The 26598-nt window shown below is 38.7% G+C and overlaps 2 protein-coding genes across 5 annotated transcripts; both read left to right on the top strand.

The window, feature by feature from the left end:
* Positions 1 to 12800: 12800 nt before the first annotated feature.
* LOC134749250 (ejaculatory bulb-specific protein 3-like) lies at positions 12801 to 14321 on the top strand. The gene is made up of 2 exons (XM_063684142.1): positions 12801 to 12986; positions 14082 to 14321. Exons 1-2 carry the CDS (start codon positions 12806 to 12808, stop codon positions 14258 to 14260), a joined length of 360 nt encoding a protein of 119 aa, XP_063540212.1. The 5' UTR covers positions 12801 to 12805; the 3' UTR covers positions 14261 to 14321.
* A 1151-nt stretch (positions 14322 to 15472) lies between these two features.
* LOC134749238 (ejaculatory bulb-specific protein 3-like) lies at positions 15473 to 23137 on the top strand. 4 transcript variants are annotated; one of them, XM_063684127.1, is made up of 3 exons: positions 15473 to 15832; positions 17055 to 17257; positions 19418 to 19557. In XM_063684127.1, exons 1-2 carry the CDS (start codon positions 15655 to 15657, stop codon positions 17237 to 17239), a joined length of 363 nt encoding a protein of 120 aa, XP_063540197.1. In that variant the 5' UTR covers positions 15473 to 15654; the 3' UTR covers positions 17240 to 17257; positions 19418 to 19557. The 4 variants fall into 4 exon arrangements, with proteins under 4 accessions (XP_063540197.1, XP_063540198.1, XP_063540195.1 ...); XM_063684128.1 differs by having other exon boundaries at positions 15474 to 15832; positions 17055 to 17253; positions 19418 to 19556; XM_063684125.1 differs by lacking the exon at positions 15473 to 15832 and adding an exon at positions 22670 to 23137 and having other exon boundaries at positions 17097 to 17257; positions 19418 to 19605.
* The last annotated feature ends 3461 nt before the right edge of the window (positions 23138 to 26598 follow it).

The following is a 26598-nucleotide window of genomic DNA, read 5'->3' as shown; positions in this document are numbered from 1 at the left end:
TGAGTAGGTATTCACTGGGCAGATAGGTAACAGATACTAAGTACTTAAGAGAAACTTGGGTGGTGACGCAGAGTACGGGATATTGAGGCAATTATTTAAATTTGAATTAAATTTGACCGCTAAAAGGCGAAACTGAAGTACTTAGTCCGAGCGGCGTGGCGGCGGCGATAACTTGGTACCCAAAACACGTCATGTCTTACAATTGACCTCCGACCTTGGTTTGGCCAAACCAAAACTCTTTATCTGAATACATATATATATATAAATATAGAACCATGGTTACTGGGGGAGGGTCTAGAACCCAATTTATTAAGTACCGGTCCTTTGGACAATGGGAATACGTAACGCTTCGCAGCGATAAGGAGGTCAATTGCCCCCAATAACAATGTTTAAGGGCCGTGGATCGGCGTAGGGCGTCCCTGTACCAGAACGATATCGGTCGTACACGATGGGCTAAGAGCCTCATACATGTATCAACTCAATCACATATTCTAACCTGATCGGTCGCGCTAGAAAATAAATCGGTCCTTATTTATACCAGGATAGTTAACTATTTAGAACTATATCGCATTGAACTAAATTCGTTACGTCAAAATCTCGGAGAAATCAGGTAGAGTGAGTGATGAGTCTGCATTGTCCGCCGAACAAAGTACTCACTCCAGTTAATATATTGACCTTAGTAACGACTGACCCGGAGACCGAAATGTCCCCTAACTGCAGTGTTGGTTTTGTTTCCTATTAAGACAAGAAAGGAAGGTAATTTTCTCTAAGGCACTCGATCACAAATCAATTAAGCTAGACGATCCTCATTGTACCACCACAGAAAATGGTGCGTGTGACCAAGGATCTAAGTACGTATTCGAAATAACGATACGACTAGATCTATTTTAATAGCATAAAAATAGAACACAACGTAGGAATCGTGACCGGGTCTATGAGAGAGAGATTTTGAGTTTAATACGAGGTGGGATAAGAGACACACTGTGCTTGTTATCATGTATATATATTGTGCATTTACATTTACCTTATGTATAAGGATGCAAAAATAAACTGTATGTCTCAAATATGTAACATTTACAGGGTTCCACGGAGGAGATTGCGGCGTTTGAGACATTACTTCTTGCTTATATCTTAGACTAAGTTCCTTGGGCCTTGAGATTTCATATGCTTGTAGCACATTTTGAGCTTCGTTAACATCCGTTATAAACATTTCGCTACTGTCTAAATTTTATCCATTATATGACAAAGGTTGTACAAAATATAAACTAACTTAACCTTGGTGGGTTCGAACGGTCAATAGTACCGATTTACAGATTACAATTGTACAGATTTAGTACAGATTGCGTTAATACAGATTTGTAAGAGATGTCGTCGCGTAGAGGGAGATGCAATGCGAGACAGGTAGGACTAGGCCGGACCAATACTAGCGAGGTAGAGGTGAACGAGAGAACAGAAGCCGGGGGAAATGCGACGTTAGAGTTGATTTTGAATAAAATTAACGAATTCGAAGAGAAACTAAGACAGCTGAGTTCGAATGCGGGCGGGGTACGAAGGGAAAGTGCGAGCGGTTCTATAAGTGAGGTGACAGGGGTAGCTAGTGCAGGAAGTGATGGAATCGACAAGCAGGGGCCGGTTAGTATTGCATCCGCGAGTACCGTAACAACAGCTTCAGAGGCTCGGAATTTATATGTGGTACAACCCTCTGTTAGCAAGCCGAGTTTCGACGGTAAACCATTCACTAATCCTATTGCATTTTTAAAGCGGTTAAAGAAGTATATAAGGGCAGTAAATGGATCAGATCGCGAGATTGATATAGCGCTAGGTTGCATTACTGGGCACGCCCGTAAGGTTATGGATTTATATTCGAAGGGGTGGGTTACATTCGCCGACTTCGAGGCTGATTTTAGACGAAACTATTGGACTGAACAGATTCAGGAGTCCGTGAGGTATAGGCTGATTAATGCAGTATATACGAGCGATTCAGGAATGACGATGTCTGAGCATTTTGCCGAGCATGCCGAATCAATGCAGTCGCTGACTATTGCATTTAGCGAGCGAGACTTAGTAAATTCCATTATGCGACACTACGCGATAGATATACAGAGGTTGTGGTTTACTAGGACTGAGGGAGTTAACATCATGAGCGGGGCGAACTTTCTGAGAAGCTTGGAGCAAAATATAGTTGAGAAGTCAAGGGGGGTCGCGAGAGGGGTAGTCGGTAGTAGCTCTAGAGGAGGACGGTACAACATGTCTCCACTTGCACGTCCTACCGTGGCGACAATTTCAGCTAATAGGTGGAGGAGCAGGGGAAGCTCGATGAGAGGACGGGGTTATCACCAGGGTCGATTTGGGTACAGGACAAACTTTAACAGACCTGCATTATCTGGGGTTGAGCGAGAAGGGGTCAGCACTAGACCGGCTATTGCCTTTGTGAAAGAGGGAGAAAGCTCTACTCAAATGAAACATGTGGGGGAGGGACAGTCAAAAAACTAGACTTCCCCACACAATCGAGGTCCGATAGTTTAATGTTGTGTAGTACGGGGGATAGAGGGACTTCGGAGCGAGTAAAGACAGATGTGGCTTATAAAATTTTAACTAACAATGGATGGAAGCCAGGACAGAGTCTGGGAGTAGGCGAAGGGGGTCTAAAACGATTGTTGAAAGGCGGTGCAAGCGTTGACAATTATAGTAGTCAGTCAGTAATTAGGGCCATAGGCGTCTTATTGGAGGACCAGTTTAGCAACGTGGCAGAATGTAATGAAATGGACTTTGCTTGTGGGTTTTGCACAAAGGGAGGAGTGAGAATGTACACGATGCTCCATGAAACCGATGAATTGGACAACTTAGGGTTTGACTATTCTTTACCTAGGTTACCGGAAATATGTGTGTGTTTGTACGGGAGGGATATAAATGCGCTTATTGATTCGGGGAGTCAGGTTAGCGGAATGACTAGAGAGTTGCACGATTCTATTCAAAGGGAGAATGGGAATTTACCTGCGATCGCTATTCCAGCAATACAAGTGCACGGGGCATTTGGATCGCGAAGCGAGAGCACGAACCGTCTAGTACTAATAGAGTTTCAGTTGGGAAGTACTTTAGTAGAAGCACCCGTACTAATTATGCGACGGTTACCTAGATCATTGATCCTGGGGTACGATTGGTTACAAAGAGTAAAGGGGGTAGTGAACTGCGGTAGCGAGCGGACATTGACTATCGAGCATTTGGGAGTCAAGTCTTGTGTCAGATTGAATACAGATTGCAAGGTTGAAAGGTTAGGGGGAGAGGCGAACGCGGCTACTATTAATTCGGTACTCAGCCGAGATATTAGGCCGATAGGGCGTAGTGGATTGGATAATGATTCTGACAGTGAAAAAAATAAAGGGTACTACCTGGGCGATTCAGCCTTAAGTAATGAACAAAGGGAACTTTTAATGCCGGTACTAGACAAGCATTGTAAAGTATTTACGGACAATTTAGGGCTGACTAACAAATACGAACACGTCATTGAGTTGGTGGACGACACCCCTTTTGTGAAATATAGTTACCCGGTACCATTGGCGTATAGGGAACAGGTAAAAGAGGAGTTAGACGAATTAGAAAGGCTAGGTGTAATCAGGCAGGAGGCAACCCCGTATTGTAGCCCACTCACGTTCACTAAGAAACGAGATGGGTCAATAAGACTTTTGTTAGACGCGCGCGAACTCAACAAGAAAATGATAGGTGACGCGGGGTCACCGCCACTCACTTCAGAGATTTTGCAATCCTTTCATGGAGTAAATTATATCAGTTTGATTGACTTAAATAACGCTTATTTTCAAATACCCTTACATCAGGATTCGAGAAAATATACGGGATTCTCTTTTATGGGGAGGACTTACACTTACCGCGTTTTACCGCAAGGATTAAAGACATCTGTGGCGGGATTCTCCAGGGCAATGGATTCTATATTAGAGGGGGTACGCGAGTACTGCGTGAACTATTTGGACGATATCGTCATATTCACCACAGGGGACATAAGGCTACATTTAGAACATCTAGACCAAGTACTAGGTAGATTGGAAGGCGCGGGGTTAACTGGCAGACTCGAAAAGTGTCGATTCTTATGTGTAGAAGTAAAACTATTGGGGCACATAGTGAATACTAATGGGGTGCGTATGGATCCTGAACGAGTGGAATCCATACTGGACTTCCCCATACCTCGAACAACCAAACAATTACGAGGGTTCTTGGGGCTAGTGAACTATTTCAGGAAGTTTATCTCGAGGTACAGCGAAGAGGTTAGGCCACTTTGCGACTTATTAAAACAAAATACAAAATGGGTATGGACACAAGAGAAAAACGATTGCTTTGAGAGGGTCAAGAAATTATTCGTAGACACAATACTCCTGGCACATCCGAACCCGAAGGAGACTTACTACTTACAGACTGATAGCAGTAACTTAGGGGTCTCTGGTTATGTTTACCAACTGGACGATGTGGGAGAGGAAAGGATAATAGGCTTCTGTAGTAAGGCTTTATCGGAAACGGAACAAAAATGGACGGTTACGGAACAGGAATTGTGGGCTATCATTTTTAGCTTATCGAAGTTCGAGACATACCTGAGGGGGGCACGATTAGTAATTAGAACAGATCATAAGAGTTTGATATTTCTACAGACATGTAAATTACTGAGCGCGCGGATGATACGTTGGGTACACTACATAGGGCGATTCGACTACACGGTTGAGCACGTAAAGGGGCAATCCAACACAGTAGCCGATGTGTTATCTCGACACATAAAGGGGACAACCGATGTACTGACTAGCAAGGCTACAGGGCCCGAAATGAATTTATTCAAGGTGCTATTAGGGCGGGTAGTACAAGACAGATGGAAGGAAATAGGCAGCCTTCAAGGCCGTGACAGGGTAGCTAGTGAAATAACCAGGCGTATGGAAACAGCGGGCACACCTGAATCAAAATACTATGTGTTAAAGGAAGGGGTCCTCTATAGGAAAGACTTACACAAGGACACATTAAGGTTATATGTTCCTGAGGTCTTGCAGAGGGATTTGATTGTTAGCATACATGAAGAAATAGGTCATTTTGGACGTTACAAGGTCAATGCGTTAATGAAGCGTCGTTACTATTTCTCAAATATGACGCGCATAATAGGACGGGTTGTGAGAGCTTGCGAAGCTTGCCAGGAGTCTAAGCACGCGTTAGAGGCACACACGGGACCGATCAAAACTGTAATAGCTACCGAGATAGGAGAACGGGTCTTTTGTGACATCTATGGGCCCTTGCCGGCAGGTCGTTTCGGGTTCAAATACATATTTGTAATACAGGACACTTATAGTAAACTGATCAGGCTATATCCACTACGACAGGCGAGCGGGAAGTCTACACTAACATGCGTAAAAAAATTCTGCAACCAGGTCAAGGTTAGGACACTATGCTCGGATAGAGGCGCTAACTTTACATCAAAAATCTTTGAATACGGCGTTCGCCAATTAGGTATCGAATTAACACACACATCTGTTAGAAATCCGCGACCGAATTCAACAGAGAGAGTTAATAAGGAATTAGGGAGGTTATTTAGAACATATTGCAATAAATCGCACCGTTCTTGGGTAGATATATTACCGGAGATAGAAGATTGCTACAATCAGGTAACACATACTACGACAGGGTACTCGCCAAATGAGATAGTATGGGGGACAAGGACCCTACTATCGACCGATTTTGATAAAACCATAGCGAAGGGGGTAAATCTACAGGGAGACGTGTTAGAGCAGATTCGGATACAGGCGCGACAGAACATAGTTAAGGCGGCGCAGAGTAGAGAACTTCATTATAACATGAACCATAAGCTAGTACAATTCGAAATCGGAGACCGGGTGAAACTTAAGACTTTTGCAAAGTCCGACGCCGACAAAAAAAATAACGAAGAAATTCATGCGTCTGTATGAGGGACCTTACGTAATAGGGGCAGTTCCGTACAATAACGTATACACCCTGATTGACCCCCATACTGACAGTGTCAAGGGCAATTTCAATGCAATCCACCTGTTCCGCTATTATGGGAACGCTTAACAGAATAGGGTTTATTGGGGGTTAGGGCGAACAAAGGGAAGTAAAGAATGTTGACCACCGTCATAAACACGGGGAGTTGAGAGTGTATGAACAAAAAGGAGACCTGAGTTGGATAGGTTTTATTGCCGTCCTTGAGACATAATGGATAGGCGTGGGAAACTTGAGATAGACGTGTGAAAATTTGGATTAGTGTGGGAATTTGAATGGAATAAGGGTTCGATGTCAACAGAAACAGTAGAAGGAGAAATATATCCTTAAACGACTTGGTAGGTGTTTAAAAATATATTTGGGGGAGTGTGAGATGGTTGACATGGATTTATCTGTCCATTTATTATACTCGAAATGGTTTCCAATAACGTATTGTCATAAATTTTAGAAAGCGTGACAAGGGTTAGGGTGTTGGTAAATTTTAGTCAGAATTGTTCGAAAATTAGACAAAAACCCAATCTATAGCCATTAAGTTAAACAAAAACAATTCACGATTTATTGACACTAAAATAACTACGCCCAAAGAATTAAGAGGAAAGAAACAATGGGTGCAACACGACGCTAAGGCAATTAGGCAAAGACGGGAAGACATAAATTTAGTTGTACAATTGATTCTTTGGAATAGCCAGTCAATGCGAATTGATAACAGATGTTGACGGAAGCGAAATTGTGAAAAAAAACTGTGGCGGAAAAAAAAGGTACATTTACTGAGAATTGGGGAGGGCGGGATCTAAGATGATCGAATGGTCATCCTCCAATCACGAGCATGTGAACGCATGGGCCGAAAAATGAAGCCCGGACAGATTTATTTGGGGATACCATCTCTCTTTCCAGGGGGAGGAGTCTCTTGAAACGGGAGGCAAAGCAGGGAACGGGATTTGGAAGTCAGTCTGAATTTGGGCGCGAGTCGAGCAAGTCCGGCGAAAGGTTCGAGTCACGTTCAGAGAGAGAGCCTGAGTGATTGGTGGGCTAAGTTTACATCGCGGGAGAGTGGAGTGCCATTACTAGTGTAAATAAATAGAAGTGTTTGTGATCCACTGAGGTGGGAGTTTATGCGACTCGAGAGGCTTCGAGGAGCTAATTCTAAGAGAATAAGTGGGGCTACGGGAGTCCGGGTAAAGTATTTCTAACTTTATGCATAGTAAGTCACAGGTTGTTTCACAGCTTTGGTAATAGAATCGAGAGCTAAAGCTTCACAATTTGCTGCGGATTGGGTAAAATGGATACCTATCTGATAGCTTACAACATTTATCCCACGGGGCAGAAACAAGGGATTCGGCAGTGGAACCAAATAGAAATTGGAGTCGCTGTCGTGGGGGTGATCATACTTACCATTTTACTAGCGGCATTATGTCGGGAGATCTGGAATAAGGGAGTCTGCTGTCGTCGCGGGGGAGTCGTTAGAGGTCCCAGGGCCGGGGGGGATTCTTCGCGGGTAGATATTGAGATGGGCGAGATTTAAATGTAATGGGACCACTTTGAGGTCTGACTGTGAAACTACCTAGACGCGCTGTAGATAAGATGCTTTTCTAGAATAATGTATGATAAGTCAGTGTGTCTCAACCTCGGCGATACCAATGATTAAATAAATATTCTTTTGAGTAGAAAATTGCAAGCATGCACTAGTATAACGATGATGTACATATATACACGTATATACATATATTATATTGATTGATGCCGAAGGGGTTTTTCATTTGGACATTTCGTTTTCCCCTTGATTAGAATGGCGCTAGGAATGGAATGTCCGGCCTACGGATGAATGCCACTGCATTCATTCACGGTCTAAATAATCAACCAGTTTCGTTTGTGTTAGTCTAGATTACCCAAGTGTCTGGGTAGATAAAAGTTTAAAAATTTTGGAAATAAAATAATTAAACTGATACTACCTTCTTTTATTACTAAGATTAAGACCCGTCCCCGGGTATTTAATAATGGAGATTCGCTAGACTCAGACTTCGTTTAAGTATAATTATAGCCAGTCCACAGATACTATCCTGAACTCATGAGATGAGCCTGATCGAATCTCCAGTACTAAAAATCCCGCTCTCATACAACTCTGTCACGATACTTACTTCACTTGGTCAATACTAGATACACTACTCCTTACTACCTAAATTTAGATGAGTAAAGGGGACTAAACTAAAGCCAAACAACTGAATTGTCATGGAAGGGAATTAGAGCCCTCTCCGACTTAGGTCTGAGGATGCAGTGAGCCAGAGGCGACACAGCCGATGGTAGTTGACCTACTTAATGCTACATAACAATTGAGTTAGGCCCAAGATACTCTATTAAGTTTCAAGCCATATGAGTACTGGCACTAGGCTACAGCAGTACTATTCGTCATGCTGATTAAATCAACGAGTGCAGAGGCAAGATCCAGAGTGGGAGTTGAGCAGCCGGGAGCTTGAGTAGGTATTCACTGGGCAGATAGGTAACAGATACTAAGTACTTAAGAGAAACTTGGGTGGTGACGCAGAGTACGGGATATTGAGGCAATTATTTAAATTTGAATTAAATTTGACCGCTAAAAGGCGAAACTGAAGTACTTAGTCCGAGCGGCGTGGCGGCGGCGATAACTTGGTACCCAAAACACGTCATGTCTTACAATTGACCTCCGACCTTGGTTTGGCCAAACCAAAACTCTTTATCTGAATACATATATATATATAAATATAGAACCATGGTTACTGGGGGAGGGTCTAGAACCCAATTTATTAAGTACCGGTCCTTTGGACAATGGGAATACGTAACGCTTCGCAGCGATAAGGAGGTCAATTGCCCCCAATAACAATGTTTAAGGGCCGTGGATCGGCGTAGGGCGTCCCTGTACCAGAACGATATCGGTCGTACACGATGGGCTAAGAGCCTCATACATGTATCAACTCAATCACATATTCTAACCTGATCGGTCGCGCTAGAAAATAAATCGGTCCTTATTTATACCAGGATAGTTAACTATTTAGAACTATATCGCATTGAACTAAATTCGTTACGTCAAAATCTCGGAGAAATCAGGTAGAGTGAGTGATGAGTCTGCATTGTCCGCCGAACAAAGTACTCACTCCAGTTAATATATTGACCTTAGTAACGACTGACCCGGAGACCGAAATGTCCCCTAACTGCAGTGTTGGTTTTGTTTCCTATTAAGACAAGAAAGGAAGGTAATTTTCTCTAAGGCACTCGATCACAAATCAATTAAGCTAGACGATCCTCATTGTACCACCACAGTACTAGGTAGATTTGTTTATGGAAAATTAATCCTCTTCATGGTTCCGTACATTTAATAAACCAGTTCTAGAAAACGACTGTAAGGATTTTGAAACACCTATTTTAAAAGACATTAAAAATGGCCCAGACGGAGATGGCGGGATTACCTAGACACCTTTCTCAACAACTGGCCGGAGAAGGCACTATATCGGGAGTCGTGGAAGACAAGGGGAGAGGCCTTTGCCTAGCAGTGGCACACCATAATAGGCCAGTAAAAAAAAACTATACCTTTTTTCCGTTAGATACCCAAATTAGCTAATTCACGGTTAGCGAATGTTGTCGACGTGTCTCCCAAACAGAGGTACAATAACAACTTGGCTACAGTCCCAACTCTTCAGCCTAACTGTAGATAAATCTATAAAATCGAAAGTACTCTGTGTGTCTGTTACCTCTTCACGCTTAAACCGCTGAACCGATTTGAAAGTTGATATGGAGATAGTTTGGGGCCCGAGGAAGGATAGTTTTAATTAATCAAATAATCATCATCATCATCCCACGCAGACATAATAGCAGGCAGTAGCTAGTATAGGCATATTTATCTGTATTTCAAACTCAACATGACCCAATTACAATGTCTGAACAGGTCACCTTTACATTAACTTGATTATTCCCTTGTACCTATGTTAAACTAGTAAGTAAATAGCTAAGATCTGTGTCTCGTATTACTTAATAAGAAAAATAACTTACTCATTGTGGTCACGACTGATCGCTTCAATTTATATTCTTATCTTTCAAATGCAGGTTAAAAGAAAAAATAATTTACTTTAAATAAACTAACGATAACCTTGGGTAGAGTCATGGTCAAGAATTAAATCACATATAAAAAGGCTGGAGGAAGCAAGAACTTCAATCTTCTTATGTTGCTGCAGGTGAGATGAGGTTTTATTTTTTGTAATCAGCATAAATGCAATTTATTGAAATACTAAAGTTCATTCAACATAATCAGTTTTGTGCACGAAAGAGCTGTCAAAATGAACTAATTTATTAATCTCTATAATTATGATTTTGCATATATCAGTGAATATCTTAATTATTTAATATGTTAATAACTATGCTGCAATATTTGTGTATGAACAAGGAAAACGACAAAATATTGTTTACTGAATTTAAATCTCTGCGATCTTATCTCTTGTCAAGCAAATAATTTATGTGCATAGTAACTTAGTGACAATATTGCTCATTTAGCTAACGAAGAAAATAACAAAGTCAAAGTTCATCACTTTCACCTATCTATACTATCGGTAAGGGTAACTGCAGTTATTGTTACTTAGTCGTATTTTAGTATTGGACGAGACAGTAAGCCTGTGTTCATTTTATACTTACATCTAAAGAAAGGTTAGATATTTTACATTACTTATTTATTGTAAAAAAACATTCATCACATTCACATTCATATACGTAATTAGACAAGTGGAAATTGTGTTATTAATTCTATCGCACCAAATTTTTTGGGCTGTCTTTAGCATGGCGCATTACAGCATTAGTAAAATTCTACTTTATTACTAGTACTTAGTTCATAGTCTTTATAATAAGCATACAACTTTTTATTTTTGAACATCAAGGATACAATACTTAATTAATTATGACTGATATTTGCTTATAATTTCATACAAAATTTTAAGGACAAGACCAGGAGACCTTATTAACCTTAAATACGGTAATAATACGTCAAACTTATACTTACACCCCTTCATGTACAACAAAATATGTATAAAAATTCCCTTGCAAGAATACTCGGGTAGAGAAGCAAAATTTAAATTGCAAGCTTGGCTCAAAACCCTCCATTACGAGGATATTGAGAACTTACTGAGTGTAATTCAATAATAAAAAATAAAATAAATATTTTAATTTTATTGGCAGAAGAAAGTACAAAATAGGTGTTGAAGTCCCTGACTTCTGAGCTAGTTAAAACCTGTGTTACAGAAGTCAGTGTCCTCTCCCAGACAATGGAAACTGTATAGAAAACAGGAAATAATATATTATGGCTTCTACTACATTTACAATTTTTTCTTTTTAAATTTATAGCAAATACGAGTAATTGCTATGCTAAAAAACAATGCCATTCAATTTTTCATACAGAGGAATTACATTTTAAATACATTTTTTTGTGTTTAAATGTGCTTGTGTGTGTGTGAGTGTGCGAGTTGTGTGGGTATATCAGGGTAAGATGTTGTCAGTTTGCTCACACAATAAAATACGTAACTCTCACATACGTACACTTACATACACCCCTACACGCACATTAATTCAGCTTTTCTTGTATTATAATTAGTCTTAGATTGTTAAATAATAAGTGTTTAATTAATTCTATTCACATTTTTAGTTTCCATTTTTAATTTTATTCCGTTCTATTGTTTATCCTTTTAGGCCATTGTGTAATTTCGCGCATTATATGTAATTTTTTTCTTTTGATTTGGTTACCTACGATACAGGCAAGGCCTAGTGTAGGAACCAGCTCTGTATGATAATGTGGAATATGTTGTGTAAATAAATAATCTTTTAATCTTTTTAAACTTTTTAGGGTTTCGTACCCAAAGGGTAAAAACGGGACCCTATTACTAAGACTACGCTGTCTGTCTGTCTGTCCGTCTGTGATCAGACTAGACAGTTGAAATTTTTACAGATAATGTCTTTCTATTGCCGCTATAACAACAACTACTAAAAACAGAATAAAATAAATATTTAAGTGGGGCTCCCATACAAAAAACGTGATTTTTTGCCGTTTTTTTGAGTAATGGTATGGAACCCTTCGTGCGCGAGTCCGATTCGCACTTGGCCGGTTTTTTTGAACTCTCTTACCGGTTTCTTTAGTCCTTGACTCGCGTAGGATAAGATTATATATTGTCGATTGATAGGCAAGCGCAAATTATTAACAGCGTCATTCCGTGTTAAGTATCGGCGTTGGGCGAACTTTTGTAAGATAATTTTAAAGAGGATATTTATTAAGTTTAGATTAAGAACGCGATTTTAATACCGTAAATCGAATTATTCTCCGATTTTTTTAAATTATATGTCAACAATCCAAAAAAAAGTTTCACTTGCGGCGTGATTTCATAAAATCGCACAACAACTTTTTTGTTATTTTAATTTTTTTTTCATTCCAACTAAACTAAAGAATCAGATGAAGTTTCGGTATTTTTCTGGCAAATATTGTGTAATATTTTTAATACGTATTTGACCCGATGCAGCAATGTGATTAAAAATAAATACAACTTATGTACTTAATTGCTTCTGAGAATTGTCGTTTGCGTGTAGTAACTCTGGGATTTCTTGTTCAAATTAATTTCTTACCACTCGTGAACAAGAGCCGACTCATCACCATACCTTAAGACAAAGTTCCTTTCCTGAGATCTTCATAATATCCGTCCGCGTGCAAATCATCCAACGGTTCTCTGCGATCTTGACCAATTGTGTGGCAACGTTAAAAGCTACGTATTTAGTAAATTTTAAATATTTTTTCACATAGCTACACAGAATGAAACTCTTCATCGCTCTTGCTACCCTGGTGGTGCTGGCCGCGGGCCAGAACACCTACACGTCGGAGTACGACGACCTGGACATCGACGCGCTGGTCAGCAACCTGGACTCGCTGAAAGCCTGGTCCAACTGTTTTGTGGATAAGGGCCCGTGTGACAAGGCCCAGAACAGCTTTAAGGGTAAGTTCAATTGTTCAACCAGCATCCAAAGTAGCTTATCACACTATGCGTCAAAAGTATGTAAAAGAGATATATAGAACAATTAAACTGTTGCAGATACCTTTGAATGCAAACTGTCGAGATATATTTCCAAGTGGAACAGTACCTAATCGAGGGTAGCAGATACTTTTGGAGCGTTATTTCATATGCTACTGTTGATGGTCTCTGTACAGTAACGGCCAAAACCTTGTCGGAAGCCGGTGTTGCTCGAAGGTCAAAACTTTTAGTCTGAAAGAGCAATCTCTGTAATAATTTTTGCAATAAAGGTGCGTCCAGATCTGGCAAATGCGCCCCTTGTGTGTATGGCTTGCTATCATCTCTGGTACATTACGTTACGTAGTAACAATGAGCAGTGTGTGTAGTGTGCGCAAGCGCAGCATTTGCCAGATCTGGGGACCGATTTAAAAATTTGCTACGATGTTGATCTAGTTTTGATACGACCTGGGAGATCACTCATGCAGTTTGGTGCGTGCAAGATCAAACCATAACAAATTGGTTTTTCATTAGAATCGGCCTCCTGGACGTATCTACATTTACCTATATAAACAAAGGAATACTTAGACGCGTAAATAAAGTGATGTTTTGAAAGCTAAACTAAGTGGTCAAACTATTTGACAAAATTTGAAGGTAGCAGATGAAGCAGTAGCTTAATTGTATCGTGTCAAAAAAATAAGTATATATATACATATATTGGGGTTCTGCTGTGTTTTGGTCCCCAGAAAAAATATTTCTGCTTTGTGTTTCTGTTTGTTGTCTTAAGATTAGTACCTATAAGAAAAATAACAATTAAAGAGTAGTATCAGAAAAAGAATACAGTGAATGTATTGTATGTATTGTTATGTTATACATACAATGCATTCATGGTGTGCAGTGATGCAAAAGCGCAGCTTTTGTAGATCTTATTTTTACCAAATATACGAAACTTATTATTACCAAAAATGGTTCGAAACGCACTCATAACATTACCACCATGACAGTGTCAGTACCATCAGGAGGACCGTAGGCTTGTTTACTACCGTCATGGTATAAAACAATAATACAACTGTTATTTTTCAGTTGACATGCATGAAGCGGTACAGCAAGCGTGTGCTAAATGCACGTCGGCACAGAAGGTTATCATGAAGAAATTCATCGCTGGCCTGACGGAAAAGTCCCCTGCTGACTACGAACTCTTCAGGCAGAAGTACGACCCAGAAAACAAGTACTTTGGGCCCTTGGCTAAGGCTATTGCATAAATGCTGGCTCTCGATATGTCCAAGTAATGTTACAGGCGTAATAAACGCATACGGTTTTTAATGGTTGCAATAAACGATTATGATTATGATTATGAATGACCTTGTTTAAACCCTGTTTATTAAATCAATAAAAAATAATCTTTTATAACTTTGTCATAAAATACCGTTTGCTTCGTAGCCCCTCGACTCAGTGTCGTCGACACAGCAACGCAAACGCGCGGCGTGCCCCGCATGCCCGCATCACTGCTCGAAGCTGGATCTGAGGGACGCGACAGCCAGGGCTGTCAACACCGCTGCCTACTGGGCATTCTCTTCTTCCTCGCGTTATTCCGGCATTTTGCCACGGCTCATGGGAGCCTGGGATCCGCTTGACAACTAATCCCAAGAATTGACGTAGGCACTAGTTTTTACGAAAACGACTGCCATCTGGCCTTCCAACCCAGAGGGGAAACTAGACCTTATTGGGATTAGTCCGGTTTCCTCACGATGTTTCCTTCACCGAAACTGACTGGTAGGTATCAAATGATATTTCGTACATAAGTTCCCAAAAACTCATTGGTACGAGTCGGGGTTTCAACCCGCGACCTCCGGATTGTAAGTCGCACGCTCTTACCGCTAGGCCACCAGCGCCTGCTGGGCATCCATAGTATAAAAATGGAACCACGACACGAAAAGAAGAAGATAACTATGTCATAAGTGTCATTTTAACCCTTCTTATTTAAATGTTTTTCCCGTTTGCATCCACCGGACCCGCCACGGTCTGCCCGACAAACTAGTACAATGAAAGAAAGACTGACGACTGCTTGTAGTACCTAATTAATAACTATGTAGATCATACCTTACTTAGTTATACATACTACATATAAGGACTGACTAAACACAAACGTCGATGTGTACGGATATGTGTTCAAAACGCGAGAGTTTAAAGTATTGTATACCGGATAGTCAGTGACATCAGCGGGTTTATCTTTTTTTAGACCAGATTTTTTGTATTGGCTTCACGTTTTCCGGACGCATGCGTTCTGTTTTCCCATTGGCTGGACCTTCTACAGTGAGCCAATAAGATCACGCCAAAAATACTCCCGTACGCATAAACAGTAAGGAAGTTTTAAACCTAAGTCTCAACCATCTTTGTGTTGACATCAACAAAGAATATATAGTTCTACTAGATTGAAGCTTCCTTATTTTGTGATTGAAGGCTGAATTCGTACGTACAACACTTTATTTAATCATGCATTAAATATGCGATGAGGTGGTTATATATAGAAGTAATTCCAAACATTACGTCATTAGGATCAGATCGAGCATTGTGAAATCTATTTTGCATCTGCAACGGTTTACGAAATAATAAGGATAATTTCGGCAAGTGATATATCTTTAAATGGGTTGAGACAATGAGAGTGTTTTTGTTTTGCTTCCTTGTTTGTTCAGTCTTGTCTGACGATTATTACAATAGAAGATACGACTATTTCGACGTTGATACGTTGGTTGAGAATCCCAGGCTTCTGCAGAAATATATGGAATGCTTCTTGGATAAAGGGCCTTGTACTCCAGTGGGAAGAGTTTTCAAACGTAAGTACCTAAGATCCTTTTTTTTACGATGTGGTAATGCTGTTACGCATGCCCCCCCCTGTGACCTAGAGAGGTGTCGGGGGTTATGTGGGACTCCCATCTCCCATTCCTTTCTCTTAGAGAGAAAAGGGGGGACCCACATCGGCTTTATCCGCATTGCCGTATGGGATCGCGAACATTCTGTCATGAAGCCCCCGATAGTACCTAAGATCCTAACCTAAGTCGTATCATAATAATGTATCGTATAACATAATTTCGAGAGAAAATATTTTTTGCAATATTAACTGATCTTCGAAATCTATGCAGGCAAAACACCGAACGTAAATTTAGGACCGTATTCAGATACAACTTACAAAAAGAAAAAATTACTTATAAATAGATTAGTACCTATTATAGTTTTCGTCAAGAAGTTCCTTTGGTAACTTGTGTGTACCGAATGCGTCATTAGATTAGCTTAATCAGATACCGGATTTACCTAATTTACTAGATTTGAATTAAATAGACAAAATACACGTACCGTGTGAACCTAAATAAAGCTAGTGTAGAAATAACCTAATTAAACTGTAGTTAGATTTGCAGACATGAGTTTGATTGATTTGCAGGATGAGGTTTGCATAAGTACTAAATAATTTGTACTACGTACCACGTACCTAAACCCCTTATTTCAAAGATGATTATAGCATACTTCTATCGTCGTAGTAAGATACTAAAATTGACACTGTAATTTCCACTCCATGGTTTAGGATGTTCAATAATAGGACAAAATAGATAATTATAATCACAAAGCAATTAAGTTATACTGACGATAAGGTTTACTAATTTTCATATCCACTTGGCTGTACTTATTTGGGCAAATATGGCTTTAAATCTCTTTTGTGAATATAATTTAAATAGGAATAGATGCACAGTATTCGTGATGGAAAAAAACTGTTAATAATTTGATCTACAAATCTACGTTAAACTGGCTCTTGAGAAAAACAATTAGTTACTTAACCGATTTACAATATGGAATAAATGAAAACAAAGCTTTGTGCGGAAAAAAAGGGACCCTCGTAAGTCCAGGTGTACTTGTACTAAGGTACAAATTCAATTTGAATTTTGAACTCTTATAGACATGAAAGAAAGTTTCAAATTCAAAAGCGCAACAATTGGCCTGGGCCTTACGAAGTTAAAACAAATTTTTAGCAAGACGAAACCAACCACTAACAAGCCACATTTTCAGGGGTCCTGCCAGAATTAGTGGCCACTGGCTGTGCGAAGTGCACGCCGTCACAACGACGCTTCGCCAAGCGCACCTTCGCGGCCTTCAAACGAGACCTTCCTGAAAGCCACGCCGAGCTGAAGAAGAAGATAGATCCTACCAATCAGAACTACGAGAACTTTGAAAAGAAGATCGCTAATGCTTAAGGAAGGTTTTCAAAGTAGGTAGGTATAAAATAGAAATTTCAGCAAATCTTCCCACTATATGGGTATAGGGGACCCTAGCGACATCTACCGTAAGAGCGTTACACTTCTTAAATGGCCACCGGAGTTCCAAGTCATATTGGAAATTAACCAGTTACGATGTGCCATACCCATTCTAAATAATTTTTAACAAGCAGAAACGTCTGAGAACGATGCTATGGCTTAGAATATATATAAAATTGGAAAAATTACTGCCTTGGGTGAGACTTGAACTCACGGCCTCCTACCTCCTTTTCTTTTAAATGTTTTATCACTATTTCGTCTAGGCAATTAAGTAGAAACGTACATATAATTTATGATGTATAGATTTAACAGATTGGGTACACCATCTTACGTAAATTAAATATTATCTACTATAATATCTACTGCCTATATACAAAATGATTTGAATAGATATGAGGACGTGTTAAACTATACAGAACTATCATACTTGCAAACCATTTTCCATAGCAAAAAATGAAACAAATAAGTTAGGTATACCTACGGTCAAATTAAAACATGTGAAAGATTTAAACAACTAAGAAAATATTTTTTTATCGCGTATATATATATATATATCTTTACTTGAAAAATAATTATAGTGTATAACTAGCCTTATGAACCGATTTTGCATGTACAACCAGCCTTAAAGTTTGTAGTCTATGATTGTTCATTATTTTAGTATGTGGGTAATTTTGCACTTTGTAATTTTTCCTCAGTCACCCGTTGACCACGAACGCTGTAAAGAGTTCGAAACGTCGGGATGTATTATAAATTCAATATACGCGATATATTCCGTTTTCATAGTTTTATTTCATAAGAAAATAAACTTATCTTGAAATATTTTAATTAACTTATCTCATAACCCATTCTCAGAAAAAAACAATATAGCTACAGGAAGGTTTATACTTATTGTGTCGAACTGTCGAATGATAATCCCTATGACAGATCCTTCAAAACTCTTTTGGTTGGACTTAATAAAAAAAAATTAAGTCGTATGTTTTAAATGTTTCATTTCCAAAAAAATGTGCTTAAGTTCCAAAATATATCTAAAAACATTTTAAGTGAGGCACTGCATACAAAAATGAACAGTCATAGGAACTATTATTCGATTCGGTAAAAATCGTTCTCAATCAGACCCCATAAAACAAAGTCTATTGCTGCCGACAGTGCCGACGTGCATTAATTAGTACAGTTGACAATAAATTACTTATTTAATTAATGCCCGCTGTAAATTATGCTCAATTAGTATTACGGCATAAAATATTAATTATAAATGTTTTCAGCTGTATTCGGATCGCCAAATATAAACAATAGATTATTTAACAATTTAGAAGTGCTTAGCTTATATCGACCAAGTTTTCCATATAAAAGGTATCTAGGACCTAGGTATAAATAGTACACATAGACACAATAGATCGTAAATGTAAAGTCACATCGACAGCGACACCTTTAAACTATGTTTTCCTTTCGACGCAAGAACCAAAACCATGAGTTACTCAAGTTTCCTGGTAAGGTGCAGTAATCCACGTATGTTTGGATTATAGGCTGTAAGAGACGGAGCCAAACATGCTCGTTGCAAAGGTCCCATTCCATAAATGCGCTGTTCAATTCGCACCCTAAGTACACACGACAAAAGTTCAAAATCGATTGACCTTTTACTAGTCCAGCCGGGCCGTAAGCCAGTGAAGGTAGTGGGTTTATGGTCGTCAATATAAAAGCACTGTCGCTTTCTGCTGGGCTAGTCTTTGGGTACGCTATTGAGAGTAAAAGGTGGGTGAACATTTTACAAACCGCCGGTTATGATATCTTACTGAGAAATATTGTGATTCATGTGAACTAGAGTGGAACACGGTGCAATCGAGACAATCTACAACTTGCCTATTTAGTGAAGGAAATGCCTCGCCGCAGGCTTGGCTGTCGTTTTTGTACTTATTTTCCGCGTTCGGGTCCCTTAATTCGTCTTTGGTATCATACTTGTGTCACAAACTAATCAGAATTCAAGACACATGGAGCGGGTATATGTCCATGAGTTCTATTCGAGCTGATTTCATTGTTATTCGGTACTTCAATCGTCTCGGACGCCCTTTAAAAATAGAATTGAGTTGTTTTGATTAATCGAACGTTCAATTTGAATTGCAGAATCAATATGAAGAGCTGTGTCGTGTTTGCTTGTCTGCTGGCCGCGGTGTTTGCCGCCGACAAATATAACTCCAAATACGACAATTTCGATGTGGAGACGCTGATTACAAACGACAGACTACTGAAGTCGTATATAAATTGCTTCTTAGATAAGGGCCGCTGCACACCTGAAGGCACGGATTTCAAAAGTAAGTAGTTTTATTGTGTTGTTTAGTATGTTTTTTCAGTTCTATACGTATACACGATGGTATGCTTTTTGCAAATGTTTGATAATATTTTAAGGTAGTCCATGGGATGCTAAGTAGTAAAATGTTCTTAGATTGGAACACTCTCTGAGTAGACATCAGGATCTCACTTTGGAAATCACACTTTGAAAGTAGATACAGGTTTTTTTTCCTCTTTAAGTTGCATTATCCTAAATGGTTATGCTAAATTAACAATCCACCGTTACTTGTGGTAATAAAATAGTTCATAAAATAAATATAAATGACCTTTTTTATAATTTTATTCCTGTTTACTCTTCTTCCTCGCGTTATCCCGGCATTTTTGCCACGGCTCATGGGAGTCTGGGGTCTGCTTGACAAATAATCCTAAGAATTGACGTAGGCACTAGTTTTTACGAAAGCGACTGCCATCTGACCTTCTAACCCAGAGGGGGAACTAGGCCTTGTTAATTTTATTCCTGTTTACTGTTTATATTAAAATCAAAATCATCAAATAACTGCGAATAACGCAGCATGGGGTCAAAATATCGACAAATTGATGCTAACCTTTTATTTTTAAGAACTGTAAACTAACAAAATATGGGCCGACAGACCTGAAATAAAGATTTTCAATTTCAATTTCAATTTACAACTGTAACACGAAAGGCAAATTTTATTACAAAATCTACCTACCCGGAATCTTAATGATAACCGATTACCTTTCTATTAAAAGCCAATTGACAAATTTATACTAATATATAGGGTGATTCAGAAGAGGTTAGCAGGAACAACACTGAGCATTTCGTAAATTACAAGCAACTGTTTTGTATCAGTATTAGTGAGATTAACGTTTAGATTTTAGTCGTTGAAAAAAAAGTTATTGATTTATTTACGACATGCATGGTCCCCGTACAATTAGAATAAGTACTAAACTGTGTCAAATTGAGTGTCATCACCATTTCATCACTATCTGGTTACTTTTGAAAACTCGTATCTCAATACTCTATATTTTATTGCAAATTCACAAAGTAGTTGTATATCTCACTCAAGTTTTACGGTTTATTTTCTTCATAATCAAAATGCTGTCATTATGGTAAAAGAGGTTTTACGTTTATTAATTAGGTGTTGTAGGGTAACCATGATTGTGGAGAATTAAATTTGTCCTCATCAATCAGAAAAATCTGAAAAAGTGTGGTAAGTATGTTTCAACTAAATACGACGGTGATCGATGATCAATCAATCAACAGTTACTTAGTGTGCAGGATTAGTCCTGCTCACGTCTCATGAATCACACTGTATTTATGGTACGCACACAGTGATGTTGTGCCTAAAAATTGCAATCACATAAATCGGTTAATTCGTTGTAGAGGCTGATTTTCAGACACACTATACAAAATGTCATAGTGCTAGTACCTATGAATTTGCCGGATTCACATCACGTCAACAGATTAACGTCCAGTTTTGTAGCTTTTTTGCTGCAAGTACGAAACTTGTTTGAGCGATCACAACCTTAACGTATGCTTAATAATAACAAGAGCCGGTTAAGGGTACGAGACGGAAATGTCGAGATATATTTAAACATGTTGCCTTTAATCACGGAGTTTTCGTTTTGTATGCGTTTAACTGACCATGTAGATATAGTAATTTCGATGCATCCTTAGCTTTAATAATTACTTTACTTTGCCCTTTGCCCGGCTTTTTAAAATGACGTAAATATGTAGGAGATATTTACACGAACTATAGTAATGAAATGACAAATGGCAAGGAGCGAACGGTAGGAACTGAGCCATTGACTTATACAAAACAATACATATACTTACTTAGGAATGCAGATAAGTTTTAGAGTTAGACCAAGACAAGTCTGCAACGGTTTTGATAGCATACGCAGTGCAAGTGTTATTTTAAACGTCAAACTTCTATGAAATTATGACGTATAAATAACACTTGCACTGCGGGTGCTATCAAAATTGTTGCAGACTTTTCTTGGTCTAACTCTAATAAGATGAACAACGTGCTAGAAATTGAAAGGAGAGCACTACAGATCTGGAGCAAATACCTACTGGCAGGTAGTGGTTATATACTCTTTGACTGGCAGCTAAAAAAAGTATTTAAGAGTAACATGCCTGTCAGCTTGAAGACTAAAGTCATGAATACATGCTTATTACCTTGTCTGACATACGGCTGTCAGACATGGAGGTTTACTCAAAAAGCTATGGAAAAAATAAGGACTTGCCACCGCGGAATGATAAACATCAAGAAAATAGAAAAAATCAACCATATTATAATAAGACAGCACACAAAGAGCATAGATGCTCTCAGCTATGCCAACGAACTTAAATGGAGGTGGGCGGGTCATGTAGCACGTACTCAAGACAGGCGCTGGACAGCAAGGGTGACGTCATGCAAGGGACCTCTACTCGTAGGAAAAAGAGGGAAAGGAAAACCCACTATGCTGAGATGGCAAGATGATCACCAAACTTGCCGGGCCAAATTGGATACAAGTGGCCAAGTATCCAGATACATGGAGGGCTTTGAAGGAGGCCTTCGCCTGTAAACACGGGGTTCTTGAATAACTTATTTAAAAAAAGTAATACGAAAAAATGTTAAGGTTCAAGAAATAAAAGGCTTTTTTTTACTATTTACACGAACATCTTATGATTACGAAGATAAATTTTTGGTGAATAGTGTCAGGACGAAAAAGTAAATGTTTGATTCGGGACATATTGTATTTGAGTCTTAATTTATTTATCTGATCTCAAAAATTCAAAACTCCTCCCCTCTCATTCATACGAATGAAACTATTCAAATGAGAGTTAAAAAAAAGTTTATGACCTCGATACACGTTTACATTATTTATCCCGGAAATCATTACATAAAGGGATGGAAGTCTGTATAATGTGCCTGTTTTTGATATAATTATTTGTTTATGGGTTTATTTAGTGTTAGAAATCTTAGCTCCTAATCGATTAGCATATAACCAATGGGCAAAAACAAGATGTATTTTAAATGCGTAGCTTGCCGATTCATTTATTTTGTATCATTTTTCCAGAGACCCTGCCGGACGCCGTAGAGACCACGTGCGCAAAATGCACAGAGAAACAGAAAGGCAACATCAAGAAGGTGATCAAAGCGATCCAGGCGCGACACCCCAGGCAGTGGGACGAGCTCGTCAAGAAAAACGACCCAACTGGCAAAAACATTGCCAACTTCAACAAGTTCATTGAAAGCTAAACGTAATTTTTAAGGCTTATGTTAAGTTAGAATAGGAAGGCTGCTACGATCACCAAAAACGATTGAGTTTAGGCCCTGAGCCCAAATAAATAGTTTAACCTAAAATCTCGCATTAAAAGATCGTATGCTGCCTATAACTCATTTGTAGTCGATAGGTACTTTTTAAAATCTAAATAATTTTCTTAAATTGGCAACTTAATTTGTTCACCCGCTAAGCTGCGTGGAAGTAATATTTATTGTATTTTCACAACATAGACTGATATTGTAATAAAAGATATTCGACATATTTTGCTGGTTATTTTCCTGGAAACGTCAATTCCAATAATCGTGCCATGTGTGGTTGCCTAACCTACTGTGGTGGGATTAAAAAAAGCATTTGCAGCGGGAGTCGTAGCAAAAATCCAAATATAAAGGGACCTACCGCTGGTAGATTTTTTTTGCTTTAATTAAACCTATGTGTCGACCCTACGAAATGCACTAAGAAACCTGATCTATACGGTTAAAATTTCACACGCAAACTGCCTTTACCTAATGATATAATATGACAGTTTTGTAGTTTATTATATCAGAGTAAGTGAGACAGTACAGTCAGCTTGATATATTCTTATCAAAGATAACTAAATAAGATCACTGATTGTTTTAACTGCCTGTCGACCCTTTGTGCTATATTTTATCACAAATTAATAGTATTTATGTATGAAATAAAATTATGAAAACGGATTATATCGCGTATATTGTAGTATTTAGGTAGCTAAGTATACTAAAAATATTTAAGAATTAGATTTTTTTTATGTCATAGTAATCCTCGTCTGATGTCCCATATATGTATTTCAAAGTTTATTTCTTCGAATACAGGATTGTCATGAAAATGTTTAGTAAGCTTCAATAATATCTTACACAACAAAGCGTAGGTACTTACATTACATTTATGTGACAAAGCTACCATGCCTACACAAGCAGGTACTCGTAAGGTAGTTACATATTAGAAGTGACTGAACAGTATATTTAATGATATAAGCAGGTATACCGCGATTTAATTTAATTATTTTACCATAAATCCAACGAATCAACTGGGTTGGACCAGATGTGGTCACGGATGAAACGCCGAATCATTAAGTTTATTCGCGGTAGACCCATTAATATCATTAAATATGTTGACTGTACTGTACGGTAGTCTACAATCCAAGCTGACTGTACGTAGTAATTGTAATTGGTGCGATTGCGTGTCGATTTGTGTGTCAAGCGTTGCGCAGACGCGAATGACGTAACGGTTTCATTGGTCGGTTGTATAATGCCGGGGCATAATCTTTGACACCGCAATCTTTCTGCATCATATGTCACCTTACCATACTTTTGTTTACATCGGTAACGATCTTAAATTAGGTTTAAGAGGCTAGTAAAAAAAAACACATGAATAAATTGACGCCCAAGATCACAGTCACCGTTGGATAAGGGCAACATATGTCTACATTAAAATACTCCAGGGGACCTAGATGGAAATCGTAGAAACGCCAAACGAAAAGAAAAATGCATGGATGACAGATGCTACAAAGTCACGTGACTATTTCCATACATTATTTAAGTTTCAATTGGCGTTCTCTATAAGCGATTGTTACCTATCTTGGTTAGGCCCACAGGACAGCTTTTGCCTACCAGTGAGTTCGTGTTTTGGTTGGCATATTGATAAAAGAGCTTTTATTTTTCCGTGATTATTAAATAAACATAAGTAATGAAGAGGAGGCAATTTGATGACTAACTTTAACGTCACGAATTGTTTTTACCTAAGCAACGTCATAACAGAATTTGGTTTTAAAAGGTTCCAAAACAAATAGCTAATTTGACATGTTTAAAGATGGCTAAAAGTAGGTAGACAAACATATGATTAAATAAATAATTTGTTATTGCTATGACGGTGTTTTTCAGTGTTACCTGTTGACAAATAATAATCAAGTTGAGGTGAGAAGTTTGTGTGTTTGTCCATCCATTAGCAATATCCTTTAGCTGTTGAAGTCAAAATGGTTGGTTGGATAAATAGACGCGTACTTGGTAACTATTTCATAGATGTAACATTTAAATACAGTTAATGACAGAAATGTAAAGTGATAATTTGATGTAGGTAATCATTACTACTCGATCATGTTTCTAACAACTCATGTGGCAAAATACTCTAGGACAGACTATTCAGCGCGCCGCGACATAATTTGCTGGTTTTTAGGGTTCCGTACCTAAAGAGTAAAAACGGGACCCCATTACTAATACTGCTCTGTCCGTCTGTCTGTCTGTCACCAGGATGTAGGTATATCATGAACCGTGATAGCTAGACGGTGGCGTAAAATGTGCGAAATTATAAAAGATATAAATTTATATGACATACAAGTTTAACTCGAGTTGTAGATGTAGGTGTTCAGACCGCTAAGCTTAAGTGGGACTGGGCTGGGCATGTCTGCCGCATGCACCCTGAAAGGTGGGCCAAAATGGTTACCGAGTGGGACCCACGGAACACCATAGCTGGTGCTGGCCGGGGTGCAGGTAGGCCGAAAAGGAGATGGCGGGACGACTTGGATGCATTTTATCCGGATTGGCGGGAAACTACAAACGACAGGGTCGAGTGGAGGAAGCGAGGGGAGGCCATTGCCCAGCAGTTGACACTAAATTAGGCTAGTAAAAAAATATATATTTATTTACTAGACTTATATTGACCGGGATATAGACCGTGATTACCTTTTGTATTGAGTCTAGTGAAACTAACCGTGAATAATTCAAAACTCTTATTATTTATTTAGTTGTATATTCAGTTATATTATTTATTTCGTTATTACATATATTACTATATAATTGTTATGACAACAAAAAACCGGACCAATACGGCAACAATTTTTATTACATCATTTTTACGTGTTGAAAGTCGTGTCAAACCTGAAACGCTGGCACAAATATTTTCAATAAGACGCATAAATTTTTTCCACGTTACATTTCAGATATTTGTACCTACTACAAAATATACGTTAGAGTTGTCAGAAATTTACAGGAAACTTGAACCGGTCTTTCCACTACTAAGAGGAAAATTGGTCATTTAATACGCAATATTCAAAGGATCTTGAACAAATGGCTGTCGTAACCCACTTAGCAAGCTCGTAATAAATATTTATTTAAATGTAACCGAATTATAACAAGTATCAAGGTCAAAGTCGCGATGTAACAGTTAGTTATATAACAGCGCCGGAGATGGTTAGTGTGTATCAAAGATAGATATAACTCCGTAATAGATATGGATACAGTCTAAGGAAAAAACGTGCCTCGAAAATCACGAAAATTTGATTCTCGATCAGATATCGTTTGTTATTTCACAATTTTAACGCATATCAGTGAAAGAACATGGGTCAAAATAATAAAAATAATTAATGCAAATTAAAAAAAAATCATTTATCCATATTTCAATACATTTTATCCTATTTTTAAAGTGTGTCGATAGATGGCAGTGAATTTACTGTGGTTACAAAATTTACTATGACAGTACCGCTCTATAATATTATATCCTCTTTGTGTGTATGAACGCAGAATATACAATGCTTGGCAATGTTTGACGACCGGTCTGGCCTAGTGAGTAGTGAACTAGTGACCCTGCCTGTGAAGCCGATGGTCCTGCATGGGTTCGGGTCCCGGTAAGGGCATTTATTTGTGTGATGAGCACAGATATTTGTTCCTGAGTCGTGGGTGTTTTCTATGTATTTAAGTATTTATATATTA

Source organism: Cydia strobilella, chromosome 18 (assembly GCF_947568885.1).
Source record: "Cydia strobilella chromosome 18, ilCydStro3.1, whole genome shotgun sequence".
NCBI classification, from domain to species: Eukaryota; Metazoa; Arthropoda; class Insecta; order Lepidoptera; family Tortricidae; genus Cydia; species Cydia strobilella.
This window is presented reverse-complemented; position numbering and strand designations above follow the sequence as displayed.

Coding starts and splice junctions, on each gene's coding strand:
- LOC134749238 (XM_063684124.1), top strand. CDS start 18,978: ATGGTCGTCAATATAAAAGCACTGTCGCTTTCTGCTGGGCTAGTCTTT. Junction 19,049..19,417: donor TACGCTATTGAGAGTAAAAG/GTGGGTGAACAT, acceptor TTTGAATTGCAG/AATCAATATGAAGAGCTGTG. Junction 19,606..22,669: donor TGAAGGCACGGATTTCAAAA/GTAAGTAGTTTT, acceptor TCATTTTTCCAG/AGACCCTGCCGGACGCCGTA.
- LOC134749250 (XM_063684142.1), top strand. CDS start 12,806: ATGAAACTCTTCATCGCTCTTGCTACCCTGGTGGTGCTGGCCGCGGGC. Junction 12,987..14,081: donor GGCCCAGAACAGCTTTAAGG/GTAAGTTCAATT, acceptor GTTATTTTTCAG/TTGACATGCATGAAGCGGTA.